Genomic DNA, 24,151 nt, shown 5'->3' with positions numbered 1-24,151 from the left:
CCCTCCCGTCACCACAGGCCCTTCCCAAAGTACCCCCGGCAAGGTCCTTCCCCAGAGTTGGTGTTTCTGAGATCGGGCAGTGATGAGCACGGGGTAAACCAGAGCCCCTGCTGCCGTGGTAAGCCCCGCGGCCGGCCCGCGTGTGCCCCGGCGTGGGACCCCTGCTGCCACAACAAGCCCCGCGGCCGGCCCGCATGTGCCCCGGCGTGGGATGCTGAGTGGGTCTATGGAAGAGAAGCAGGCATGGGGGATGGAGAGGGAGGAGAAGCCAGTCTGAAGGCAAAGCTGCGCACTTCCCGGCCCAGCGCCTGGGGCTCTCCAAGGGCCTCCTCCAAGGGGCCTTCTTTGTGACCCTGGCTGCAGCCTCTTCTGAGTCCATGCCTGTGGGGCCCAGGACGGCAGGGCGAGGACACGGAGCCCCGACCTGGCTGCTGAGGGACACTCAGCGGCTTCCCCCGAGGAACAGTTCCACCAGATCACACCTAAGAGCCTAAGACGAAGTGTGCAGGGACGGGCCGTGTTGGCCTGTGTGACTGCATAAGCAGAAACCAGCTTGGACCCAAGGAAGCCACTCCTTCTTGGCACCTGCACGGGGGAAACCATCCGCATCTGCTGTGCCAGGCCGCCTCCCCCTCCACTGGTCCTGATGAGCTTGGCCTACAGCCCCGACGAGTACGTACCCTCCAAAGATGAACCAGGGGCGGGAAACGGAACTGGCTTCTGCGGCGCGTCTGCCCGGTGCTGGCACGGCGCAGACAGCTAATCCTCATCACAGACGAGGCAGGCAGTACCGGGATCCCCCTTACAGATGGTCAAGTGCCCCCCCCAAGGTCACCCAGCCAGGCAGTGGTTAACTGGGGACAGGAACCCCGATCTACCTGTTGCAGAAGCTGCTGCTCTTTCTGCCGGGCCATGGACGCTGCTGGGGTTCTCACAGCACCTGGGATGGGGACTGTCCTAACCAGGGCAGGGGAAGTCCTGTGCCTGCAGCTTTCTGCACCGCCCACCTCCCTGTGCTCCTGGGGGAGAAGGCTGAGACCACAGTCACCTCTTTCCTTTCTCCCCCTTCACACACTCTCTGTTCCACCAGCCCTTGAAGCAGGTTCTCCGAAATACAGGTTTTCTGTTTGTTTGTTTGTTTGTTTGTTTGTTAGACGGAGTCTCGCTCTGTTGCCCAGGCTGGAGTGCAGCGGTGCAATCTCAGCTCACTGCAGCCTCCACCTCCCGCGTTCAAGCAATTCTCCTGCCTCAGCCTCCCGAGTAGCTGGGACTACAGGTGCGCACCCCAACACGCGGCTAATTTTTAGTAGAGATGGGGTTTCGCCATGTTGGCCAGGATGGTCTCAAACTCACCACCTTAGGTGACCCGTCTGCCTCGGCCTCCCGAAGTGCTGGGATTACAGGCGTGAGCCGCCGCGCCCGGCCCGAAATACAGACTTCCAACGAGACAGCACAGTGAAGCTTCTAATGGGACTGAAGTGCTGGGATTACAGGTGTCAGCCGCCGCGCCCGGCCCAAAATACAGACTTCCAACGAGAAAGCAGGGCGAAGCCTCTAACCGGAAATTCACAGGGAACCAGGCCCACAGGGCGCCTCTGCAGGGAACCAAAAAGGAACAGCTCATCGCTGCTTTGCCTGAACTTGTTTCCCTGTGTGGGTGGCTGGGGCGCTTGGGGGAAAGTACAGCTGGGACTCCAGGGAGGATCCAGGCAACTCAATTCCCTGTTTTATTTTTTATTTATTTATTTTTTTTGAGACAGAGTCTCGCTCTGTCGCCCAGGCTGGAGTGCAGTGGCATGATCTTGGCTCACTGCAAGCTCCGCCCCCCGGGTTCAAGTGATTCTCCTGCCTCAGCCTTCCAAATAGCTGGGACTACAGGCGCACGCCACCACGCCGGGCTAATTTTTTCTATTTTCAGTAGAGATGGGGTTTCACCATATTGTCCAGGCTGGTCTCAAACTCCTGACCTCAGGTGATCCGCCCGCCTCAGCCTAACTGCTGGGATAACAGGCATGAACCACCGTGTCCAGCCGCTGTAAAATACTTTTTAGCAGAGTACCTGGTGTATTGATATTGTAAGTATTCCATAAGTATTGGCTATTATTATAAATCAGTTTTGTATACTGATTTCGCCATGGGTTTCGAAACATGGTTTCGCCATGTTGGCCAGGCTAGTCTCAAACTCCTGACCAAGTGATCCGCCCGCCTTGGCCTCCCAAAGTGCTGGGATTACAGGCATGAACCACCGCGCCCGGCCATTATATTCTTTTAATCATCCCTAAACTGATTATTTGGCTCGTGAGAAGGCAGAGGTACGGAAAACTGGGCGCTTGCTCTAGTGAGACCAAGAGCCCTCTGTGCTGGGCTGGAGGAAGTTATAGCTAAAGCAGCAGAAAGCAGACACGCCGTCAAGACCGCAGTGAGGGCTGCGGCAACAGTGTGGTGTCTACCAAGGGTGGGGCTGGCGCACTTTTGCATCCCCCACCCCAAGCTACACTCCTGGGCTTGGAACACGGACTCTAGGTTCCTAGAGAGGGCTCGGCCCCGAGTCCCCAGCTCTGCGACATGAGCAGAGCCCACAGACCCCTTTCACCATCTCCCTCAAAACACACAGAGGAGTAAACTGCAGACTCTCCTCTCTGAGGAGGAGCCGACTTGCAAGTATTTAAAACTATCTCAAAGCCAGGTGCACCGAGACTGTCCCACGGTTTAGCCTGGTGCCTTTTCCGCTGCCAGCGGGACAGGGAGTTTGGAAGGAGGTGGGGGCTGGGGCAAGGAAGCTGAAGGGGTCCAGGACCCTGGGAGGCAGAGAGGAGCGGGCAGGGCTGTGACGCAGCCTTCTCTGCATCTGGATGACAACGTGACCGGAGGCAGCCAGGACGAATTCCCGAAAGATTGCCAGGAGCTGGGAGGAGCAGTGGAAGGAAAAGCAGGTCCTAGAACAGAAAGAGCTGGTGAGGACGCACCAGCAGGCAAACTATTACGTGATCATGAAAACGGTCCTTACGAAGACCGCAGCGACGTGGCAAATGTTTGCGCCACACTGTTTAGTAAACACCGCGGAGTGCACAGTGCCGTGTGTACGTTACGAGTCTGTGAGTGCGTACCCAGGTGGGCAGGAACCAAAGCAGACTCAGAAGTGAGAACGGTTGTGCTGCTGAGGCAGGAATGTAGGTGGGACGACAGCGAGATATCTATATCTAGTTAGGTTTTCTTTAACGGCATCCTATTTAGCGCATTAATATCAAATGAAAATCAGAACTGAAGGGCCGTGGGGGTGAGAGGGGATGACAAACACCAACCAATGCCTGGGATCTATTGCTCGGACCCTTCCGTTCCTCCCTCCTCCTGGCTCCCCAAAAACATTCCCCTGCTTAGAGAGTTAAGGAAAGGAGCCGGGCGCGGTGGCTCCCGCCTGTAATCCCAGCACTTTGGGAGGCCGAGGCGGGCGGATCACCTGAGGTCAGGAGTTCGAGACCAGCCTGACCAACACGATGAAATCCCATCTCTACTAAAAATACAAAAATTAGCCAGGCGTGGTGGTGCATGCCTGTAATTCCAGCTACTCGGGAGGCTGAGACAGGAGAATTGCTTGAACCCGGGAGGCGGAGGTTGCAGTGAGCCGAGATCGCGCCATTGCACTCCAGCCTGGGCGACACAGTGAGACTCTGTCTCAAAAAAAAAAAAAAAAAAAAAAAAATTAAGCAAAACACATAAGAAAGAACAGCAAAGCCGCTCTGCAGGTCACGAGGTAGCCCCTCTTCTCGTTGAAACATACAGTCTCCAAATGTTTCATTTTTATATAAACAGATTCTGCCTCAAATCCATTTTTTTGAAAGGGACAAAGGAAGAGAGTCCAGAAGGGAACGGGATGAAGGAGGGAAGCGGAAGAGGAAGAAAGCAAAGGAGGGGGAGAAGTCGGAACGGGAGGAGGCGGCACAGGAGGGAAGGAGGAAAACAGAGGAGAGGATTCGAGGCTGGAGGAGAAAAGGGCTCTCACCCCCGCCGCCCGCCAGCCACCTCTGGCTGCTCCCGCGTCTGCTCCAGGCCCTGCACAGCCCTCAGGCCGTCTGCCCTCCCTGAAGGTCGAAGGTCGGGGCAAGGGAGCCAAACCAGCCAGCGCCCCTGGCCTAAGAGAGAAAGGGCTGTAAGTCTCCCTGCAAAGAGTGCCGTGCTCTCTCGCGGCCGAGGATTCCTCAGACAACTGCTAACAGGGTCTGTCTTTTGCAAGGTGTGTCGACAACGCTCTCCTTAGAATTTTCAGCAGCGCCCACGGCTACACATTCCCCAGGCCGCGTAAAGCTCTGGGAGGGGAGGACCCAACACTCTGGAAGCCAGTTATTCCCACGAGACCAGGAGGTAGGGGGACGCCGAATGCCAGGTCCTTGGTGAGCTCGGTGGTCCTGTGGAGACGGGTCACACAGCCCAGCTCAGCCTGGGGCACCGAAGGCAGCCAGCGGCCAGCCTGTTGGCAGCAGGGGGACTTTTGGCCAGGCCGGCCTGGGGGGCAAACTCATCATCAAGGCCACGGCAGAGGCTGCCACCCTGTGAGACGGGCAGCTCAAGGGTACAGCATCGAGGCCCCAATTCCCCCACCCGTACCGCCCCCCAGATGCCTCAAAACACTGGCAGCATTTGGCAGGCCTCCTTCACTTAGCAGGTGATTCTTAAAACCCCAAGATGCTTGCAGGACCTCGGGTTGCTGGGTTGCCCATTTCTGCTTTTTTTTATTTTGGAGACAGAGTCTCGCTCTGTCGCCCAGGCTGGAGTGCAATGGCACGATCTCGGCTCACTGCAAGCTCCGCCTCCCGGGTTCAAGCGTTTCTCCTGCCTCAGCCTCCCGAATAGCTGGAATTACAGGTGCCTGCCACTGTGCCCGGCTAATTTTTGTATTTTTAGTAGAGATGGGGTTTCATCATGTTCACCAGACTAGTCTTGAACTCCTGACCTCGTGATCCACCCGCCTCGGCCTCCCGAAGTGCTGGGATTACAGGCGTGAGCCACCACGCGTGGCCTGGGTTACCCATTTTCACCAGAGCCTGTCAGGAGAACACTCTGCCCTTATGTGACTCAATCCACAAAATGACCAGCAGTTTAAGCCACTGCCCCAGTGTGAGTCCAAGGACGGGCCAGGCGGAGGCAGCTCCCTTTGGTGATGGCAGGGGAGGCACCTGGCACTGCTCTGTGGAAGAAGCTTCATCCAGACTCTTCAGCGGGAGAGAAACAAGTGAGACAGGACTGAGACCCCAGGGCACAGAGTCTAAGAGGGAGCAGGACGTCCCCAGAGATGGCCCCACAGGATGTGCAGACCAGACACTCCAACAGCCAGGACCCTGCAGAGCGAGTGTGAGTGTGTGCGAGTCTGTGTGTGCGAGTGTGCATGTGTGTGAGCGTGGGGGGTGTGTGTAGGTGTGTGTGTGCATGTGTAGGTGTGTGAGTATAGGGGTGTGTGTGTGCCCGTGTGAGTGTAGGTATGTGAGAGTATGAGTGTGTGTGAATGTATGAGCGTGTGTGTGCATGTACGGGTGTTCACATACCTAGAACACGTCCATTGAATGAGACTGGAAGCCGTAACCACGGAATCATACAAAAGCTCAGAAGTACTCAGAATTCAATAAAAAATACTGGTCAGAGTTTTGTGATGCTACGAAGCTTATGAAGGAACGCACAGTTCCTTCAAGTTCAAAGGTGTTTCGGCCCAGTCTGGCCACATTTAAATATCCTCAGAGGCAAAGAAAGGCCAACTCCCATCGAGGGATGGTGCGGTCTCGGGAGGGCTGCCGGCTGCTGAGACCAGAAAGAGGCCAGAACGGATATACTAGTGAAACCAGGGCTGAGCGAGAGGCTCTGAAGGAGAAACAGCCCCCGGCTTGGAGGGCAAGGACAGGGCACCACAAACAGGCCATCGACGCAGACTGAATGCCGGATGTGGGGCTCAGCCCAACCTCAAGGCACTGAGAAGACGCTTCCTAAATGATAACCCTGGAATGACATAATGATTTCCTTCATACGTGAGCATCTTTCAAACCTAGGAAGATCTGGAATTAAGTTTAGAAATATGAATCAAACTCGTGCCACTGACGTTTTGTGTGTCAATAAGTGCAATTTGAATAAAACCAAATTCACTTGGGAGGCTGAGGCGGGAGAATGGCGTGAACCCGGGAGGCGGAGCTTGCAGTGAGCCGAGATCACGCCACTGCACTCCAGCCTGGGAGACACAGCGAGACTCCGTCTCAAAAAAAAAAAAAAAAAAAAAAAAAAAAAAAAAAAAAAACAAATTCAGTATTTGTTTTTGTTTAAGAGGCTATGGCCGGCCGGGCACGGTGGCTCACGCCTGTAATCCCAGCACTTTGGGAGGCTGAGGCAGGCGGATCACCTGAGGTCAGGAGTTTGAGACCAGCCTGCCCAACATGGTGAAACCCCGTCTCTACTAAAAATACAAAAATTAGCCAGGTGTGGTGGCAGGTACTTGTAATCCCAGATACTTGGGAGGCTGAGGCAAGAGGATCGCTTGAACCCGGGAGGCAGAGGTTACAGTGAGCAGAGATTGTGCCAATGTACTCCAGCCTCCAGGTGACAGCAAGACTCTATCTCAAAAAAAAAAAAAAAAAAGAGCTGGGCACAGTGGCTCACGCCTATCATCGCAGCACTTTGGGAGGCTCAGATGGGTGGATCACCTGAGGTCAGGAGTTCGAGACCAGCCTGGACAACATGGTAAAACCCCATCTCTACTAAAAATACAAAAATCAGCCCAACGTGGTAGCGTGCACCTGTAATCCCAGCTACTCAGGAGGCTGAGGCAGGAGAATCGCTAAAACCCGGGAGGCGGAGGTTGCAGTAAGCTGAGGTCGTACCACTGCATTCCAGCCTGGGCAACAGAGCAAGACTCCATCTCAAAAAACAAAAGGACAGGACCTTAGAAAGCAGGGATCTTGGGGCCGGGTGCTGTGGCTCATGCCTGTAATCCCAGCACTTTGGGAGGCCGAGGCGGGCGGATCACGAGGCGGGCAGATCACGAGGTCAGGAGATCAAGACCATCCTGGCTAACTCGGTGAAACCCCGTCTCTACTAAAAATACACACACAAAAAATTAGCTGGGCGTGGTGGCGGGCACTGTAGTCCCAGCTACTCGGGAGGCTGAGGCAGAAGAATGGCATGAACCTGGGAGGCGGAGCTTGCAGTGAGCCGAGATCGCGCCACTGCACTCCAGCCTGGGCGACAGAGCGAGACTCCGTCTCAAAAAAAAAAAAAGAAAAAGAAAGTAGGGATCTTGGAAGGCCAAGGCAGGAGGATTGCTTAGGCCAGGAGTGCGAGATCAGCCTATGCAACACAGTGAGACCCTGTCACTACAAAGTCTTTAAAAATCAGCTGGCGTGGTAGAAGGCTGAGGTGGGAGGATGGCTTGAGCCCAGGAGTTGGAGGTTGCAGTGAGCCGTGATTGCGCCATTGCGCTCCATCCTGGGTGACGACTGAGACCAAAAGGGAAAAAACGTAGAGATGATACCGCTACCAAGAAAGAGGAACCGGGGCGGGAGACACACAGACTTCCTGAGTCATGGAACCCAAGGATGAAAGAGGGATGCTTCAGGGCAGAAGAGCGGCACTGAGGGAATTCGGGGCAGCCGTCGTGTTCCCTCTAACGCAGGCCTGCTGAGGAGAGAGGCTGGAAGAGGAGCGGGGAAAAAGGATGAGAAGCCAATAGTGAGGGGTGCGATGGTCATGGGACCTCTGCCAGCCCCACCTCCACATCCCCCAACAGCTCTGCTCCCGGGGGGCCACAAAGGCCTATTCTTGGCGATTCTGCCCCAGAACAGGCTGTGGGTTTTCTTCTGTTTTGGCGGTTGGAGGCAGTGGGATGCAGTGACTCTGCCCGAACTTGTACTTGTGAGAACAGTGCTGCTGACTGGTGAGATTAACACGAAACGCTGCCCAGGAAGTAACAACCCCAGAAACCAGACTCCTCCGGCACGCGGGCCGCACACTCCCCGTCACCCAGAAATGACAGTGAGCAGGCGACAGTCAGGGACAGGGACAGTGCGGGGGTGGGAGGGGCAGAAGCTGCCCAGACCACATCCTCTCCCACAGGCAGGGCCATCTGAGGCCTGACATCGCGGCCATCTGAGGCCTGACATCGGGCAGTGCAACCCCAAGCCCGTCTGCGGCCCTGACACGGCGCGTGCTCAATGTGTACATCAGAAGTATCAGTGAACAGGCCGGGCGCGGCGGCTCATGCCTGTAATCCCAGCACTTTGGGAGGCTGAGGCAGGAGGATCACCTGAGGTCAGGAGTTCAAGACCAGCCTGACCAATTTGGTGAAACTTTATCTCTACTAAAAATACAAAAATTAGCCAGGTGTGGTGGCAGATGCCTGTAATCCTAGTTACTGGGGAGGTCGAGGCAGGAGAATCGCTTGAACCTGGGAAGGCGGAGGCTGCAGTGAGCCGAGATCACGCCATTGCACTACAGCCTAGGCAACAGAGCAAGACTCTGTCTCAAAAAAAAAAAAAAAAAAAAAATTTAAAGAAGTACCAGTGAATGACCTGCCTCTGGGATTTCTCTTTCAGTCTAGCTTACATGTCACTACAGCATTGATCTCCCCTTAATCAAATGGCCACGTCATTTGGGAGGCTGTGCTCTGTGTCCCAATCATATCAGAATCCACACGCTGGGCAGTGAGAAGCAGCTGTCTTACTAAGACAGTATTTAGTATGATTATTATTTTTTGAGACGGAGTCTCCCTCTGTCGCCCAGGCAGGAGTGCAATGATGTGATCTCGGCTCACTGCAACCTCCACCTCCCGGGTTCAAGCGATTCTCCTGCCTCCGCCTCCCGAGTAGCTGGGACTACAGGCACCCACCACCACGCCCGGCTAATTTTTGTATTTTTAGTAGAGACGGGGTTTCTCCATGTTGTCCAGACTGGTCTCGAATTCCTGACCTCAGGTGATCTGCCTGCCTCAGCCTCCCAAAGTGCTGGGATTACAGGTGTGAGCTGCCGCGCCCAGACTGGCAATACTTATTTTTAAAAAATGGATTAGAATTCACACCAGGAAAATTCTACACTGCGGAGAAACATGAGAGGAACATGACTATTCATGGAAATAATGATGCCTTTCTTCTTAAATGAAAGCCAAAGACATGGTGGGCCCAGGCGAGCAGGTTTCCAGGAGCCGGGGCCTAGAGCACCTACCTTGGATTCCGTACAGCCGGTTGAGGCGTGACCGCCGGGCCTCGTCAGTGTAGGGGACGGCGAGCCAGGGCATCTCACTGAAGTACTGTTTGAAGGACTCCTCCGACCTGCAGAGAGACATACGCGGCGAGCACAGCTCAGCGTCCCCACTGCACCACCGCCAAATCCTCCCACCTCTGCCGAGTTCTGCCCAGGGATTCGGCGGAAGCTGGGGTTTCCAGCCACTGTGCTTCTCAGGCAACTGGCTGTGGGAGTGTGTTATTCTGCCCAGGCTGGGGTCCGCTAAGAAGCAAATGCCTCCACACAGCAGGCGGGTCCCAGCTCAGACGCCAGCCCACTTCGGCTGCTCCCATCTGAGCAACGTAACTCAAGTCCAGCTTTCCATTTCTCAGCACAGACAGGTCTTTCCTGCCTCAGGAGCTTAGATGTGCACAGTCACTGCATACCTGTGGGAGTTCTAATCTGTGCACAGAACAGTGACTTCTACGGGGCCACAAATTTAAACCAACCATATACCTTTGATTCCACATGTAAAAAACCCTAGGAAAGGCACATCTACTCAAGTGGCAGAAATGGATCAGGGGTTTCCTGGGGCTGGGTTTATGGGAGGAGACGGACCCAAGGAACCTACAGAGTGATGAAAACGTTCCGGGTCTTGTCTGTGGTGATGGTGGTTACATGGTACGTACATTGGTCAGCTGAACTGTGTACCTTAAATGCATGCATTTTATAATGTATACATTACGCTTCAATAAAGTTGATGCTTAAAAATTTTTAAAAGTAATTGTGGCCAGGCACAGTGGCTCACACCTGCAATCCCAGCACTTTGGGAGGCCAAGGCGGGCAGATCACGAAGTCAGGAGATCGAGACCATCCTGACTAACATGGTGAAACACCAGTTGTACTAAAAATATAAAAAAATTAGCCGGGCATGGTGGCGGGCGCCTGTAGTCCCAGCTGCTCGGGAGGCTGAGGCAGGAGAATGGCGGGAACCCGGGAGGCGGAGCTTGCAGTGAGCCAAGATCGCACCACTGCACTCCAGCCTGGGTGACAGAGCGAGACTCCGTCTCAAAAAAAAAAAAAAAAAGGATGTCAGCTACCTACAGAAAAGGGGCCCAGCACTTGACGGCACAGCTGACCTGTCTGCACTGACGAAGATGATCTCGAAGCTCTGGCCGGCCTCCTTGATCTTCCGGTAGGACTCCACCAGGACCCGGGTGAGGCTTCGGCAGGGCGGACACTGAAAGACAGGACAGCAAGACCTGCTGGGTGACGCTACTTCTCCACTACCCAGTCACTCACCCTCCGAGGCCGGGTTAGCGGGACTCAAGCAGGATTGGGACCGCAAAATCCCGTTCATGAAACGGGTGGAAATGAGATGGGTGTGGTGGCTACTGGGGAGGCTGAGGCCGGTAGATCGCGTGAGCCCAGGAATTTGAGGCCAGCCTGGGCAACACAGCAAGACCTAGTCCCCTGAATGAATGAGGCAAAACTAAATTTGCCTTTTTTTTTTTTTTTTTTTGAGGCGGAGTCTCGCTCTGTCGCCCAGGCTGGAGTGCAGTGGCCGGATCTCAGCTCACTGCAAGCTCCGCCTCCCGGGTTCACGCCATTCTCCTGCCTCAGCCTCCCGAGTAGCTGGGACTACAGGCGCCTGCCACCTCGCCCGGCTAAGTTTTTGTATTTTTAGTAGAGACAGGGTTTCACTGTGTTAGCCAGGATGGTCTCGATCTCCTGACCTCGTGATCCGCCCATCTCGGCCTCCCAAAGTGCTGGGATTACAGGCTTGAGCCACCGCGCCCGGCCTCACCCGGCTAGTTTTTTTTGTATTTTTTAGTAGAGACGGGGTTTCATCATGTTAGCCAGGATGGTCTTGATCTCCTGACCTCGTGATCCGCCCGTCTCGGCCTCCCAAAGTGCTGGAATTACAAGCTTGAGCCACCGCGCCCGGCCTAAATTTGCCTTTCTTAAGAGTGAGCATCCGGCACAAGCACCCGCATCGTCCCTATGCAGGGCGCACGCAGGTAGCATGAACTCATCTGCGTGGATTGAGAGAAATATCCAGGCCGGGTGCTGTGGCTCATGCCCGCACTTTGGGAGGCCAAGGTGGGCGGATCACCTGAGGTCAGGAGTTCGAGACCAGCCTGACCAACATGGAGAAACTCCGTCTCTACTAAAAAAAAAAAAATTAGCCGGGCATGGTGGTGCATGCCTGTAATCCCAGCTACTTGAAAGGCTGAAGCCAGAGAATCACTTGAATCTGGGAGGCGGAAGGTACAGTGAGCTGCACTCCAGTGGTACACCACTGCACTCCAGCCTGGGCGACAGAGCAAGACACTGTCTCCAAAAAACAAAACAAAACAAAACAAAACAAAACAGAGGGCCAGGCATGATGGTTCACACCTGTAATCCCAGCACTTTGGGAGGCCGAGGTGGGAAGATCACCTGAGGTCAGGAGTTCGAGACCAGCCTGACCAACATAGCAAAACCCTGTCTCTATTAAAAATACAAAAATTAGCCAGGTGTGGTGGCGCATGCCTGTAATCCCAGCGACTTGGGACGCTGAGGCAGGAGAATCGCTTGAATCCAGGAGGCGGGAGGTTGCAGTGAACCAAGATCGCGCCACTGCACTCCAGCCTGGGCAACAGAGCAAAGCTCTGTCTCAGGAAAAAAAAAAAAAAAAAAAAAGAGGACTATCGTTATAGATCAAAGAAGTCATTTCTTGCTGCTTTTTCCATTCATAATCACAAGCACTATTCAAGCAGGCCTCGCGCACAGGAAAAGACCACAGGGCCGGGAAATTCCTGCCTGGGCATCTCACCCCCAGACGCCAACCACAGCTGGGCTTGCTGGGCACGTCCCTGCTTCCTTCTGTCTGAGCCACAGGGGCCCAAACACTCACCCAGTGTGCGGAGAAGTAGACGCCCACGTGAGACCCCTCCAGGCTGCTGCTCTCCAGGGACTGCCCGTTATTTCGAAGCAAGGGCCCTGCAATGACTTCCCGGAAGGGTTTAGGCCCCCAGGGGAACTCCAGACCTGAAACAGATGGTAAAAGAGGGTTAAGACTCTTCTTGACGGCCTGGGACCCAGGAGGCCTCAGAGCGGCAGGCGTGACAACTTAATCATCAAACAGTGCTTGTGAACACACCCACAGCATCTGCAGGAAACACAGGAATCAAAGTACAACCAGTACCTGCCCTCCAGGCAATGGTTCCCAAACCTGGATGGTCACAAGGTCTGTCTTCCAGGGGCTTTTGAAACGTACGAATGCCCAGGCCACGTCCTGAGGCTGGAGACCGAGGAGCAACGCAAAGATGTACACGCAAAACGAACAGGTTCCCCAGGTAACTCTGACGAGGGGCTCATCGCCTTGGGGCCTCGGGAATCAATACCCAGGGTTGTGGATTATCCTGGGAATGATACCCAGGATTGTGGATTCAATCCCAGCCACCACATCCCAGTGGTCAGCTCTGACTGCATTTGGATGATTCAATCCCAGCCGCCACATCCCAGTGGCTGTCAGGTCTGATTGTATTTGGATGATTCAATCCCAGTCGCCATATCCCAGTGGTCAGCTCTGACTGTATTTGGATGGATTCAATCCCAGCCGCCATATCCCAGTGGTCAGCTCTGACTGTATTTGGATGATTCAATCCCAGCCGCCATATCCCAGTGGTCAGCTCTGACTGTATTTGGATGATTCAATCCCAGCCGCCACATCCCAGTGGCTGTCAGGTCTGATTGTATTTGGATGATTCAATCCCAGCTGCCATATCCCAGTGGTCAGCTCTGACTGTATTTGGATGATTCAATCCCAGCCGCCACATCCCAGTGGATGTCAGGTCTGATTGTATTTGGAATCAGCTTGGGAATTTAAAAATATCATGCTCCTGGGCCCCACGCCCAGAGATTCTGATTTGATGGCCCTTGATGGGCTCAGGGAACCAAGTGAGAATTTAAGTCTAATAAAAGGGTAAAACCCACCCAGCCCAGATGGTCCACGTTCTGAAGACACCTGAGCTCCGGGTAGGGGGAGTTGATAATATGCTTCCCGCTCAACTGCGGTGTTTTCTCACAGGGCGGTCCATGGACCCGCTGCCTCAAAGTCACCTGGCGGCCAGGGGCTGGGAAGGAGGAGCACAGGCTGGTTGAAAACGCAGGTGGTTGGGCCTCCCCGGAAACAAGAGGGATCCACAATGCTCTGGAGGTCGGGCTCAGGAATCCGCACGGGGGCCAGGCTCCGCAGCTCAGCCCAGCGATCCCTGCACTTTGGGAGGCTGAGGTGGGCGGACTGCTTGAGCTCAAAAGTTTGAGACCAGCCTGGGCTGCCTAGAGAGACCCCATCTCTACAAATAATAAAACATTAGCTGGGTGTGACGGTGCATGTCCGTAGTCCCAGCTACGTGGGAGGATGAGTTGAACTCAGGAGGTCGAGGCTGCAGTGAACCGTGATCATGCCACAGCACTCGGCCTGGGCGAGAGAACAAGATACTGTCTCAAAAAAACAAGAAAAAAAAAGGAAAAGCTTCGTACTTGGTCCCACCATGCCCTGGTTTTTACTGAGGGCGATTCTTTGAAGGAGGTGGCGTGTCCACTGGGAAAACATGTGAGCAGGGGCTGAATCGTCTCACTGGATGAAGTGAGGGGAGGAGATCTCCGGCCTGTTCTCACTGCCAGAGGGAAGGAGGCCACGGCGACGGCTCTGAGAGGGGGCCTGGAGGAGCACGGCCCACACGTGGCCAGCAAGACCAAGGCCTGCAGGGCGTGGCAGCTCCAAGCAACCAGGTGCACTCACCGCCAAGGCCAGGAGAGTGACGCGGGGGGCTGGGACTTCGCTATATCATATTTTAAAGAGGAAAAACCCCACTCGGCCTGCCTCTCACCGTGAAGGGGCAGCTGCCACGGACGCAGCTCTAGAAGCCGGGGTCTGAGCTCTTCCTGCTTTCCCACAGCCTCCGCGGCCCTCCGAGCAGGGCTTCTTTTGGCCCATGAATGAAAGCTCCTAGGAGGGACATTCAGATCCCCGTAAAAATCTTAAAACCATGTCCCAAGGAATACTATGATTTCACCAAGACGACATTCTCTAGCCACGTAAACCCACGTGTATCTATTTCACGAGGACTCTCTCTACCAGTGGGACGGCGATGAGGGTAGGGGCATGGAGGAGGAGGGGCTGGGTAATAAGAGGACCATATGCATGTGCTGAGGTTTTACCTTCTGGGTCATCTCGGATCACCAGCAGCCCGTTCCTGCACACAACCTTCCCGGTGGTGGCGTCGAGGAATATTAGCGATGGAATGTTGGAAATTCGGTATTTGTTCCAAAGTTTGAGCTGTATGAAGAAAAGTAAAAGAAGGTGGTTAAGTCCAGACCAGATTCATTGCAGAGTTCTTCTTGCAGAGTTCTTTTGAGCCCCTTAGGCCTGGAGGCTGGATGAACTGGCAAGCATTCAAGACACAGAAAAGAACAATGGATCCCAAGCAGGGCTGCTGGGCAAAGGGGCACGTTAACTACAATCCCACTGGCCCCCAGGGTCCGCACAGCGCAGGGGACTCTGAGGTGGAGGCTGACGGAAGACCACACTCATCCTGGAGCGTACGACCCTTTTACGTCTCTAAAAATCACGAAGATGAAGATGGATGTCGCATCTTCACGACACAATCAGACCACCAGGTGGTTAAGGAAGGAAGGGAAGATTTTCATGAGAGCCTCGCCACCCTGGCAGCAGGCAACAGTAGCCGCTCCCCGTGGCCCCTTCCCACCAAGAGAGAAGAGACGGGTTTTCCAATAGAAGGCCACGTAGTTACAATCTGCCCCCTCAGCCCTTTACCAGGTCCCTGCACTTGAAATATCACAGTCGTCGTTATGTTCCCTGCAAAGCACGAGGGAAGCAATGCCCAGAGTCAGCCCCAACCCTTGGCTCTCGGTGCCGCATAAAACCTGCTTCAGTCTATGGCAGATTCTTGAGGTTGGCTGTGCACACGGTCGGACATCCACGGTCTAAGACGAATGAAGCTGAGAACATGGAATGCAAAGCGCAGGACTGGAAGCCGAGTGTGGGTGGCCTCCTCTGTTCGCTCACTGCCGTCGGGGTGAACGCCATATGGGCAGGTGACTGGGTGCTCTAGAACTTCCCCGCCAAGCCCAAAAACCAACATAATTAAATGCGACGTTGGGGCTGGGCGCAGTGGCTCACGCCTGTAATCCCAGCACTTTGGGAGGCCAAGGCAGGAGGATCACCTGAGGTCAGGAGTTCAAGACCAACCTGGGCAACATGGTGAAACCCTGTCTCTACTTAAAATACAAAAATTAGCTGGGCGTGGTGGTGGGCGCCTGTAATCCCAGCTACTCAGGAAGATGAGGCGGGAGAATCGTTTGAACCTCGGAGGTGGAGGTTGCAGGGAGTTGAGATCGCGCCACTGCACTCCAGCCTGGGTGACAGAGCGAGACTCCGTCTCAAAAAAAGTAAATAAATGCATTGTTGAGCTAGCAATGTACCTCTAGAAAAGACAGAAACAGGGAAGCTGCAGGGTGCCCCACTGTTTAGGCCACTCAGCTGTGAGCTTCCCTGCTTGGGGCCTTGAGGGTCTCTGGAGGAAGGCTGGGCCTTTGGGCAGAACAGGGCAAGGATGTGTTGCAGGAAGGCAGGCGTGAGAAGGCAGCAGCAGAGAGAAGAACAGAGAGAAGAGGGCAGTGCGTGGTGGGACAAGGACTGTCCCGAGTCCCATCCCAGGCAGTGAGGGGAGGGCAATGCTGGGCTTCCTTGTCTGTGGAGACCTGTATCTTGGCAGGAAGGGCTATGGAACCCCACCCACCTCAAACTACCCTCAGGCTGCATGTTTCTCCCAGCCCCACCTTTCTGGGGGGCTCACAGAACCAGCCCAGGACCTCACAACAAGAACAGTTCTGCACATTGTTTTTGTTTTTGTTTTTAAATGGAGTCTCGCTCTTCGCCCAGGCTGGAGTGCAATGGTTCTATCTCGGCTCACTGTAACCTCCACCTCCCGGGTTCAAGCGATTCTCCTGCCTCAGCCTCCTGAGTAGCTCGGATTACAGGCATCCACTACCACGTATGACTAGTTTTTGTATTTTTACTAGAGACGGGTTTCGCCATGTTGGCCTGGCTGGTCTGGAACTCCTGACCTCAGGTGATCCTCCCGCCTTGGCCTCCCAAAGTGCTGAGATTACAGGTGTGAGCCACCACGCCCAGACCCGGTTTTTGTTTTTTGTTTTTTGTTTTTTTTTGAGACGGAGTCTCGCTCTGTCGCCCAGGCTGGAGTGCAGTGGCACGATCTCCACTCACTGCAAGCTCCGCCTCCCAGGTTCAAGCCATTCTCCTGCCTTAGCCTCTGGTATAGCTGGGACTACAGGTGTCTGCCACCGCGCCCGGCTAATTTTTGTATTTTTTTAGTAGAGACGGGGTTTCACCGTGTTAGCCAGGATGGTCTCGATCTCCTGACCTTGTGATCCACCCGTCTCGGCCTCCCAAAGTGCTGGGATTACAGGCGTGAGCCACCGCGCCCGGCCCAGACCCAGTTTTTAATGACCACAATTGCATCATGCCAGAGAAACTTGGTACAGAATTCAGATTAAACATCCTTAAGAGGTTCAACAACAGAACCAGATCATCCTGCCGCCGGGATCTGCTTCATAAGTTTGCTGTGCAAGGATTGAGCCAGGTTAATTTTTTTTTAAAAGGAAGATTAAAATGATGAGTTTTTCTGGTTTAAAAAGTAATTCTTGGAGGAAAAAAAATCATTGGAAAAAAGTTGGGAAACATAGCAAACCGCAAAAATTGAGATTAAAAATTACCCATGACTCACCACGTAGGAAAGCTTAGACCGTTTTATATTTCCACCAGTGGCAAATGAAGGAGCCCATGTCCTAGTGCCTTCACCAACATTATCACTGTCATCACTTTTTCCAGTCTGCTAGGGGGAAAAATGATGCCTCATTTTTGTTGCTTATCTGTTTTTTTTCTTTTTTTGGCGGCGGGGGCAGGGGAGCAGACAGAGTCTCACTCTGTGGCCCAGGCTGAAGTACAGTGGTGAGATCTCAGCTCACTGCAACCGCCGCCTCCCGGGTTCAACCAATTCTCTGCCTCAGCCTCCCGAGCAGCTGGGATTACAGGCACCCGCCACCAGCCCGGCTAACTTTTCTGTTTTTAGTAGAGATGGGGTTTCACCACATTGGCCAGGCTGGTCTTGAACTCCTGACCTCAGGTGATCCGCCTGCCTCGGCCTCCCAAAGTGCTGGTATTACAGGCATGAGCCACCACACTCAAGACTTTTTTTTTTTTTTTGAGTTCTGGGATACACGTGCAGAATGTGCAGGTTTGTTACATAGGAAAACATGTGCCATGGCGGTTTTCTGCACACATCAACCCGTCATCTACATTAGGTATTTCTCCTAATGCTCTCCCTCCCCTTGCCCCCCACCTGCCAACAGGCCCCGGTGTGTGATGTTCCCCTCCCGGTGTCCATGTGTTCTCACTGTTCAACTCCCACTTATGAGTGAGAACATGCACTGTTTGGTTTTCTGTTCCTGTGTTAGTTTGCTGAGGATGATGGTTTCCAGCTTCATCCATGTCCCTTCAAAGGATATGAACTCATTCTTTCTTATGGCTGCATAATATTCCATGGTGTCTATATTCTTTCTTATGGTTGCATAGTATTCCATGCTGTCTATATTCTTTTTTATGGCTGCGTAGTATTCCATGGTGTATATGTGCCACATTTTCTTTATCCAGTCTATCATTAATGGGCATTTGGGTTGGTTCCAAGTCTTTGCTATTGTATATTTACTGCAATAAACATAAATGTGTATGTGTCTTTACAGAAGAGTGATTTATGATCCTTTGGGTATACACCCAGTAATGGGATTGTTGGCTCCAATGGTATTTCTGGTTCTAGATTCCTGGGGAATCACCACACTGTCTTCCGCAATGGTTGAACTAATTTACACTCCCATCGACAGTGTAAATGTTGCTTATCTTTGACTTACTGATGTGTAGGAGATATGCTGTTGTCAGCACATTGTGTTTTACCCCGCTATGTTTTATAACTGGTAAGAGCTGAAAGTCATTCAACAGAAAGCAACTGAGTACCTACTGTGTGCCAGGCTTGTTCTAAGCACAAGAGATTCAGGAAAGAGATGAGGCTGCTGCCCTGGTGGACTTCCTCCTCCAGTGGGAGAGACAGACAATAAATAAGAATATAAATAGGAACCTAATTTCAGACACTGGCAAGTAACAGAAAGACAACAGGGCAGGTAAGATCACGGCTGCGACTGGGAAGCTGGGACGGCGGCGTGGATTCTAGACGGGCATCTGGGAGGAATGACATTTGGGCACAGACCTCAGCAAGGAAACGGAACGAGCCACGGGCACACTGCGGGAGGCCACCTGAGGCCCAGGAACCCGTGTGGAGGCTGGGGACTGACTGCGAAGGCCGGAGTAGACGGAGCCAGAGAGAACCAGGGGTGGCGGCTGTGATGAGGTCAGAGATCATCTTAAGATTTGTGAACCAGCCGGGCGCGGTGGCTCAAGCCTGTAATCCCAGCACTTTGGGAGGCCGAGGCGGGTGGATCACGAGGTCAGGAGATCGAGACTATCCTGGCTAACATGGTGAAACCCCATCTCTACTAAAAATACAAAAAACTAGCCGGGTGTGGTGGCGGGCGCCTGTAGTCTCAGCTACTTGGGAGGCTGAGGCGGGAGAATGGCGTGAACCCGGGAGGCGGAGCTTGCAGTGAGCCGAGATCACGCCACTGCACTCCAGCCTGGGAGACACAGGGAGACTCTGTCTCAAAAAAAAAAAAAAAAAAAAAAAAAAAAGATTTGTGAACCAGATCGTCAAGGCCCCGTGGATGATGGCAAAAGTAACAGGTCACAGGGAGTGAGGTGACCTGATTTACGGTTTAAAAGGCCATTTGGGGCTGGGTGCCGTGGCTCACGCCAGTAATCCCAACACTTTGAGAGGCTGAGGTGGGCAGGTCATTTGAGGTCAGGAGTTCGAGACCAGCCTGGTCAACCTGGTGAAACCCGTCTCTACTAAAAATATAAAATTAGCCAGGTATGGTGGCAGGCACCTGTAATCCCAGCTACTCAGGAGCTGAGGCAGGAGAATCACTTGAACCCCAGAGGCGGAGGTTGCTGTGAGCCGAGATCGCGCCATTGCACTCCAGCCTGGGCGACAAGAGCAAAACCCCGTCTCAAAAAAAAAAAAACAACAAAACAAAGATCCTCTAATCTATGCTGATTGGGTTAATCCAGAAAAGAAACCTGAGAGAGAAACAGGAAAAAGGGTGAGACCTAGATCACAAACAGAAAAGGGCCAGGTTATAAAAACAGCCGACTTTTCAATGTAGTTACCCCTCGGCTGGGTGCAGTGGGTCACACCTGTAATCCCAGCACTTAGGGAGGCAGAGAGGGGTGGATCACCTGAGCCGAGGACTTCAAGACCAGCCTGGGCAACACAGTGAGACCCAGTTCTCCATTAAAAAAAACTCCACAAGTCTACAGTATGCAAGAGGATGTACATAGGTGATATGCAAAAACTATGCCATTTTATATCAGGGACTTGAGTATCAGTGTTGGCGGGGAGGGTCCTGGAACCAGTCCTCCACAGATACTAAGGGACAACTTTATTTATTAATTATTATTATTATTGAGATGGAGTCTCGCTGTGTCATGCAGGCTGGAGCACACTGGCACGATCTCGGCTCACTGCAACCTCCACCTTCCAGGTTCAAGTGATTCTCATGCTTCAGGCTCCTGAGTAGCTGGGATTACAGGCATGTGCCACCATGTCTGGCTAATTTTTGTATTTTTATTAGAGAACACGTTTCACCCTGTTGGCCAGGCTGGTCTCAACTCCTGACCTCAGGTGATTCACCCGCCTCGGCCTCCCAAACTGCTGACCTACTGCACCTGGCCTTCCATAACTTTTTGACCAAAATTTTATCAGGAATGGATGGCTACTGATTATTCTTTGAACCTGTTATTTTTCATGAGTGTCCAGTCTAAGATTAAACTATCCTTGCCTTCTTAGAAGAAATCGTCCTTACATGTATTATTAAGGGATCACCAGGATCTTATGTTCCGTGGGGCTTGGGGCTCCCACAAGCAAATGCCACCTTGTAGCAGGAGTCTCTCTGTGGGTAGCTGGACTGTTGCCTGAAGTAAATTTCAGCCTGTGACCCTCAAATGTAAAGCTAGCAGATGAAACATGATTATAAGAGTGGTTTGCATTTAGGCACCTCTGTTACCCTTCAAATGTAAGCATGTGCTTTGCTCTTAGCCAGGAATTTTTTTTTTGAGACGGAGTCTCGCTCTGTTGCCCAGGCTGGAGTGCAGTGGTGCAATCTCGGCTCACTGCAAGCTCCACCTCCCGGGTTCACACCATTCTCCTGCCTCAGGCTCCCAAGTAGCTGGGACTACAGGCACCCGCCACCACACCCAGCTACTTTTTTGTATTTTTTTTTTTTTTTTTTTTTAGTAGAGACGGGGTTTCACCGTGTTAGCCAAGATGGTCACAATCTCCTGACCTCGTGATCCACCCGCCTCGGCCTCCCAAAGTGCTGGGATTACAGGCGTGAGCCACCGCGCCTGGCCTCAGCCAGGAATTTTTAAGGAAATGGTGGTGGGGTTTTGGCACCTGAACAGCCTCAACCCTCTAAATGCTCAGTGGAAATGATGCCATCTCCCAAACCCTGCCAGCTAAGGAAGAACCAGTTTCTTCTGAAACCCTTACGTGAGCCGAAGAGTTGTAACACCTCTCCCCGCCGCCCCGGTCTCCACAGACATGTCTTTTCTCTCTGGATGGTAAGAAACCATATCTTCCCTCCCTCCCTAAGGATTCCCGTTCCCTTCTCATTGCATCTCAGGAGCACGGGGTCTCGGCTCGTGTTGGATCCTCTCATTGTTGGATCTTTGTTTCCACATAAAGACCCACACTGGGTTAGTGGGAAAAAAAAACTTTTTTTTCTAGACTCACATCTGACACCAAACAGTTATTTCTTTTCCTTTGTTTTTTTTTTTTTTTTTTTTTTTTTTGAGATGAAGTCTCGCTCTGTCTCCCAGGCTGGAGGGCAGTGGCTTGATCTCGGCTCACTGCAAGCTCCGCCTCCCAGGTTCACACCATTCTCCTGCCTCAGCCTCCTGAGTAGCTGGGACTACAGGTGCCCGCCACCTCGCCCGGCTAGTTTTTTGTATTTTTAGTAGTGATGGGATTTCACCGTGTTAGCCAGGATGGTCTCGATCTCCTGACCTCGTGATCCAGCTGCCTCGGCCTCCCAAAGTGAAGGGATTACAGGCGTGAGTCACCGCGTCCGGCTGAAAAGTTATTTCGTTTACAGACTAAGCCACCGTGGTCTAATTCTGTGGTGGTGATTTATTTAGCAACCCATGTCATTCATCAGTGAGCTGCATCTGTGGATGCTTCAGGCCACCCAAAGCACGAAGGTTACTCGGCTCTGAAACAGTGCGGTCGGCACAGGAGTCATCGTTCCGAAAACACGCGGATCAGAACGCGACCCTTCTGTCAGAGGCGTCGTCTAGGAGTGATTTATGGATTCTCTGACACGTCCCGGAAACTAAAAAAAGCTTCAGCTGAAAGAAATGATCACCAAGATGCAGCTCTGCACCCTTTCAAGTGTGAGGCTTGGCTCAAGGCCACCAAAGGTTTTCAAACAGGCCTCTGAAAACACTGGTTTCATAGTCATTTCTGGGTCACAGGTAGTTTTGAGGACAAAAGCTACAGATCTTTCAGCAGAGAAAAATGCACATCCACCAAAAAGTCAGTGTGTAATTTCAGACTCCACGAATCCCCCTGAAGCCTGTGAGTGGAACCTGTCTGATCACAGGAGGTCTACAGACCCCAAATAGAGACCTCCCGGTGTTAAGAGTTCATGTCAGTGCACGTCTTGACTTTGATCAACTGAGAGAGATAAAATCCTGCTCCATCCGTATCCTGCTGCAAACATTTCCTCCAATGCAGTCAGCATCTGCCGAAAACCTAAGATGACGTAACAGTGAGTGGGTGATTAAAAACAAAAAAAATTCTCACTCTCCCACTGCCATTGTGTTCCTAAACTCGGGCAGAGCTCACGCCTTCAGGATGGTGAACATCAGAGCCACCCAGGACCGAGAGAGCGCATTGTCCTTTCTAAAAAAGCATTTCCCAGGGCCGGGCGCAGTGGCTCACGCCTGGAATCCCAGCACTTTGGCAGGCCGAGGCGGGCGGATCCCCTGAGGTCAGGAGCTCGAGACCAGCCTGGCCAACATGGTGAAACCCTGTTTCTACTAAAAACACAACAATTAGCCGGGCGTGGTGGCGGGCGTCGTAATCCCAGCTACTCTGGAGGCTGAGGCAGGAGAATCGCTTGAACCCAGGAGGTGGAGGTTGCAGTGAGTCGACAGCCTGGGCGACAGAGTGAGACTCTGTCTCAAAATATAAAAATAAAAAAATTAAAAAGCATTTCCCAGGGACGGGAGTGGTAGCTGACGCCTGTAATCCCAGCACTTTGGGAGGCCAGGGCAGGTGGATCACTTGAGGTCAGGAGTTCAAGACCAGCCTGACCAACACGGTAAAACCCGTCTCTACTAAAAATACAAAACTTAGCCGGGCGAGGTGGTGGCGGGCGCCTGTAATCCCAGCTACTCTACTTGGGAGTCTGAGGCAGGAGAATTGCTTGAACCCGGGAGGTTCCAGTGAGCCGAGATAACGCCGCTGCACTCCAGCGTGGGCGACAGAATAAGACTCTGTCTCAAAAAAAAAAAAAAAAAAAAAAAAAAAAAAGCAGGCTTCTAGCAGCTGGGCTTCCATCCTTGGCCCTGACGCCTGCTTAGATGTCAGTGGGTGACAGTCTCAGACTCCGGGCGGGTCATGCCCCTTCTCCAAGCCCAGCTCATCTCATAGGACGACTCCAAGGCTCACATGAAGTGGGGTCTGTGGGGGCTCTAACCTCTAAAACGCTGCACGCATGGAATATTTGGGTTCAATCTATCCTTATTTTTCCCCCTGTATCTCCTGAGTATCCACTTTGAAAATCATTTTCCTGGCCAGGTGCGGTGGCTCAAGCCTGTAATTCCAGCCCTTTGGGAGGTCAAGGCAGGCGGATCACAAAGTCAGGAGATCGAGACCATCCTGGCCAACATGGTGAAACCCCATCTCTACTTAAAAAAAAAAAAAAATACAAAAAAGTAGCTGGGTGCCTGTAGTCCCAGCCACTCGGGAGGCTGAGGCAGGAGAATGGTGTGAACCCGGGAGGCGGAGCTTGCAGTGAGACAAGATCGCGCCGCTGCACTCCAGCCTCGGTGACAGAGCGAGACTCTGTTTTAAAAAAAAAGAAAAGAAAGAAAAAAGAAAATCATTTTCCTGCCAACTTCATTTTAAAGTTAATCAATCAGCTGTATATCTAGATAGCAGGCTGTGTCGGAAACTACTTGGAGAAAGGAGGTTTTTCTTTCCATGGCACGTGGTATTCTTGCCATAAGCACCTGCTGCAAAACAGACAAGTTTTCTGGCCTGTTTCTATGTGATCTGTTTGCCTCCTCATCTCCATTTTCCCAGATTTTAAAGGGGCCTCTGGATTTTTTTTTTTTAACAGACTCTGTGGATTTTGCTTTTGGTCTCTAAGAGAACTCTGACACCACATCTGATTCCGAAAGGAATTTCTACTTCATTTCACCCCCGGGCTTGGAAGGCTGCAGTGTGAAATACAGCAGAGCCTGGTATGAAAGACTGTGGAAGGGAGAAGGGGCTGAGTCAGGCAGTTCCCAGCAGCCTTTGAATCAGGAGGCAGGAGTGAGGGCAAGAGCTCACATTCCGCTGGACACTGGAGAAAAAAAGGCCAGTGGAGACTTATGCCCTTCAAAAGGGTTGTGCTGGGTGGGGCACAGTGGCTCACGCCTGTAATCCCAGCACTTTGGGGGGCCGAGGCGGGTAGATCGCTTGAGCCCAGG

General features: G+C 52.8%; 1 protein-coding gene across 1 annotated transcript in view; it reads right to left on the bottom strand.

The window, feature by feature from the left end:
* NXN (nucleoredoxin) overlaps positions 1-24,151 on the bottom strand; it is a 177,359-nt gene that overhangs the window by 8,331 nt on the left and 144,877 nt on the right. Inside the window, exons 2-5 of the mRNA XM_050763568.1 lie at positions 14,401-14,518; positions 12,089-12,222; positions 10,329-10,429; positions 9,190-9,296 (exon numbers count right to left, since the gene is read on the bottom strand). Coding sequence (XP_050619525.1) covers positions 9,190-9,296; positions 10,329-10,429; positions 12,089-12,222; positions 14,401-14,518 — 460 coding nt within the window. The remainder of the gene's footprint in view (positions 1-9,189; positions 9,297-10,328; positions 10,430-12,088; positions 12,223-14,400; positions 14,519-24,151) is intronic.

Source organism: Macaca thibetana, chromosome 16, assembly GCF_024542745.1.
Source record: "Macaca thibetana thibetana isolate TM-01 chromosome 16, ASM2454274v1, whole genome shotgun sequence".
Taxonomy (NCBI): Eukaryota; Metazoa; Chordata; class Mammalia; order Primates; family Cercopithecidae; genus Macaca; species Macaca thibetana.
Note: the sequence above shows the minus strand (reverse complement) of the source record. Positions and strands in the feature narration are given on the sequence as shown.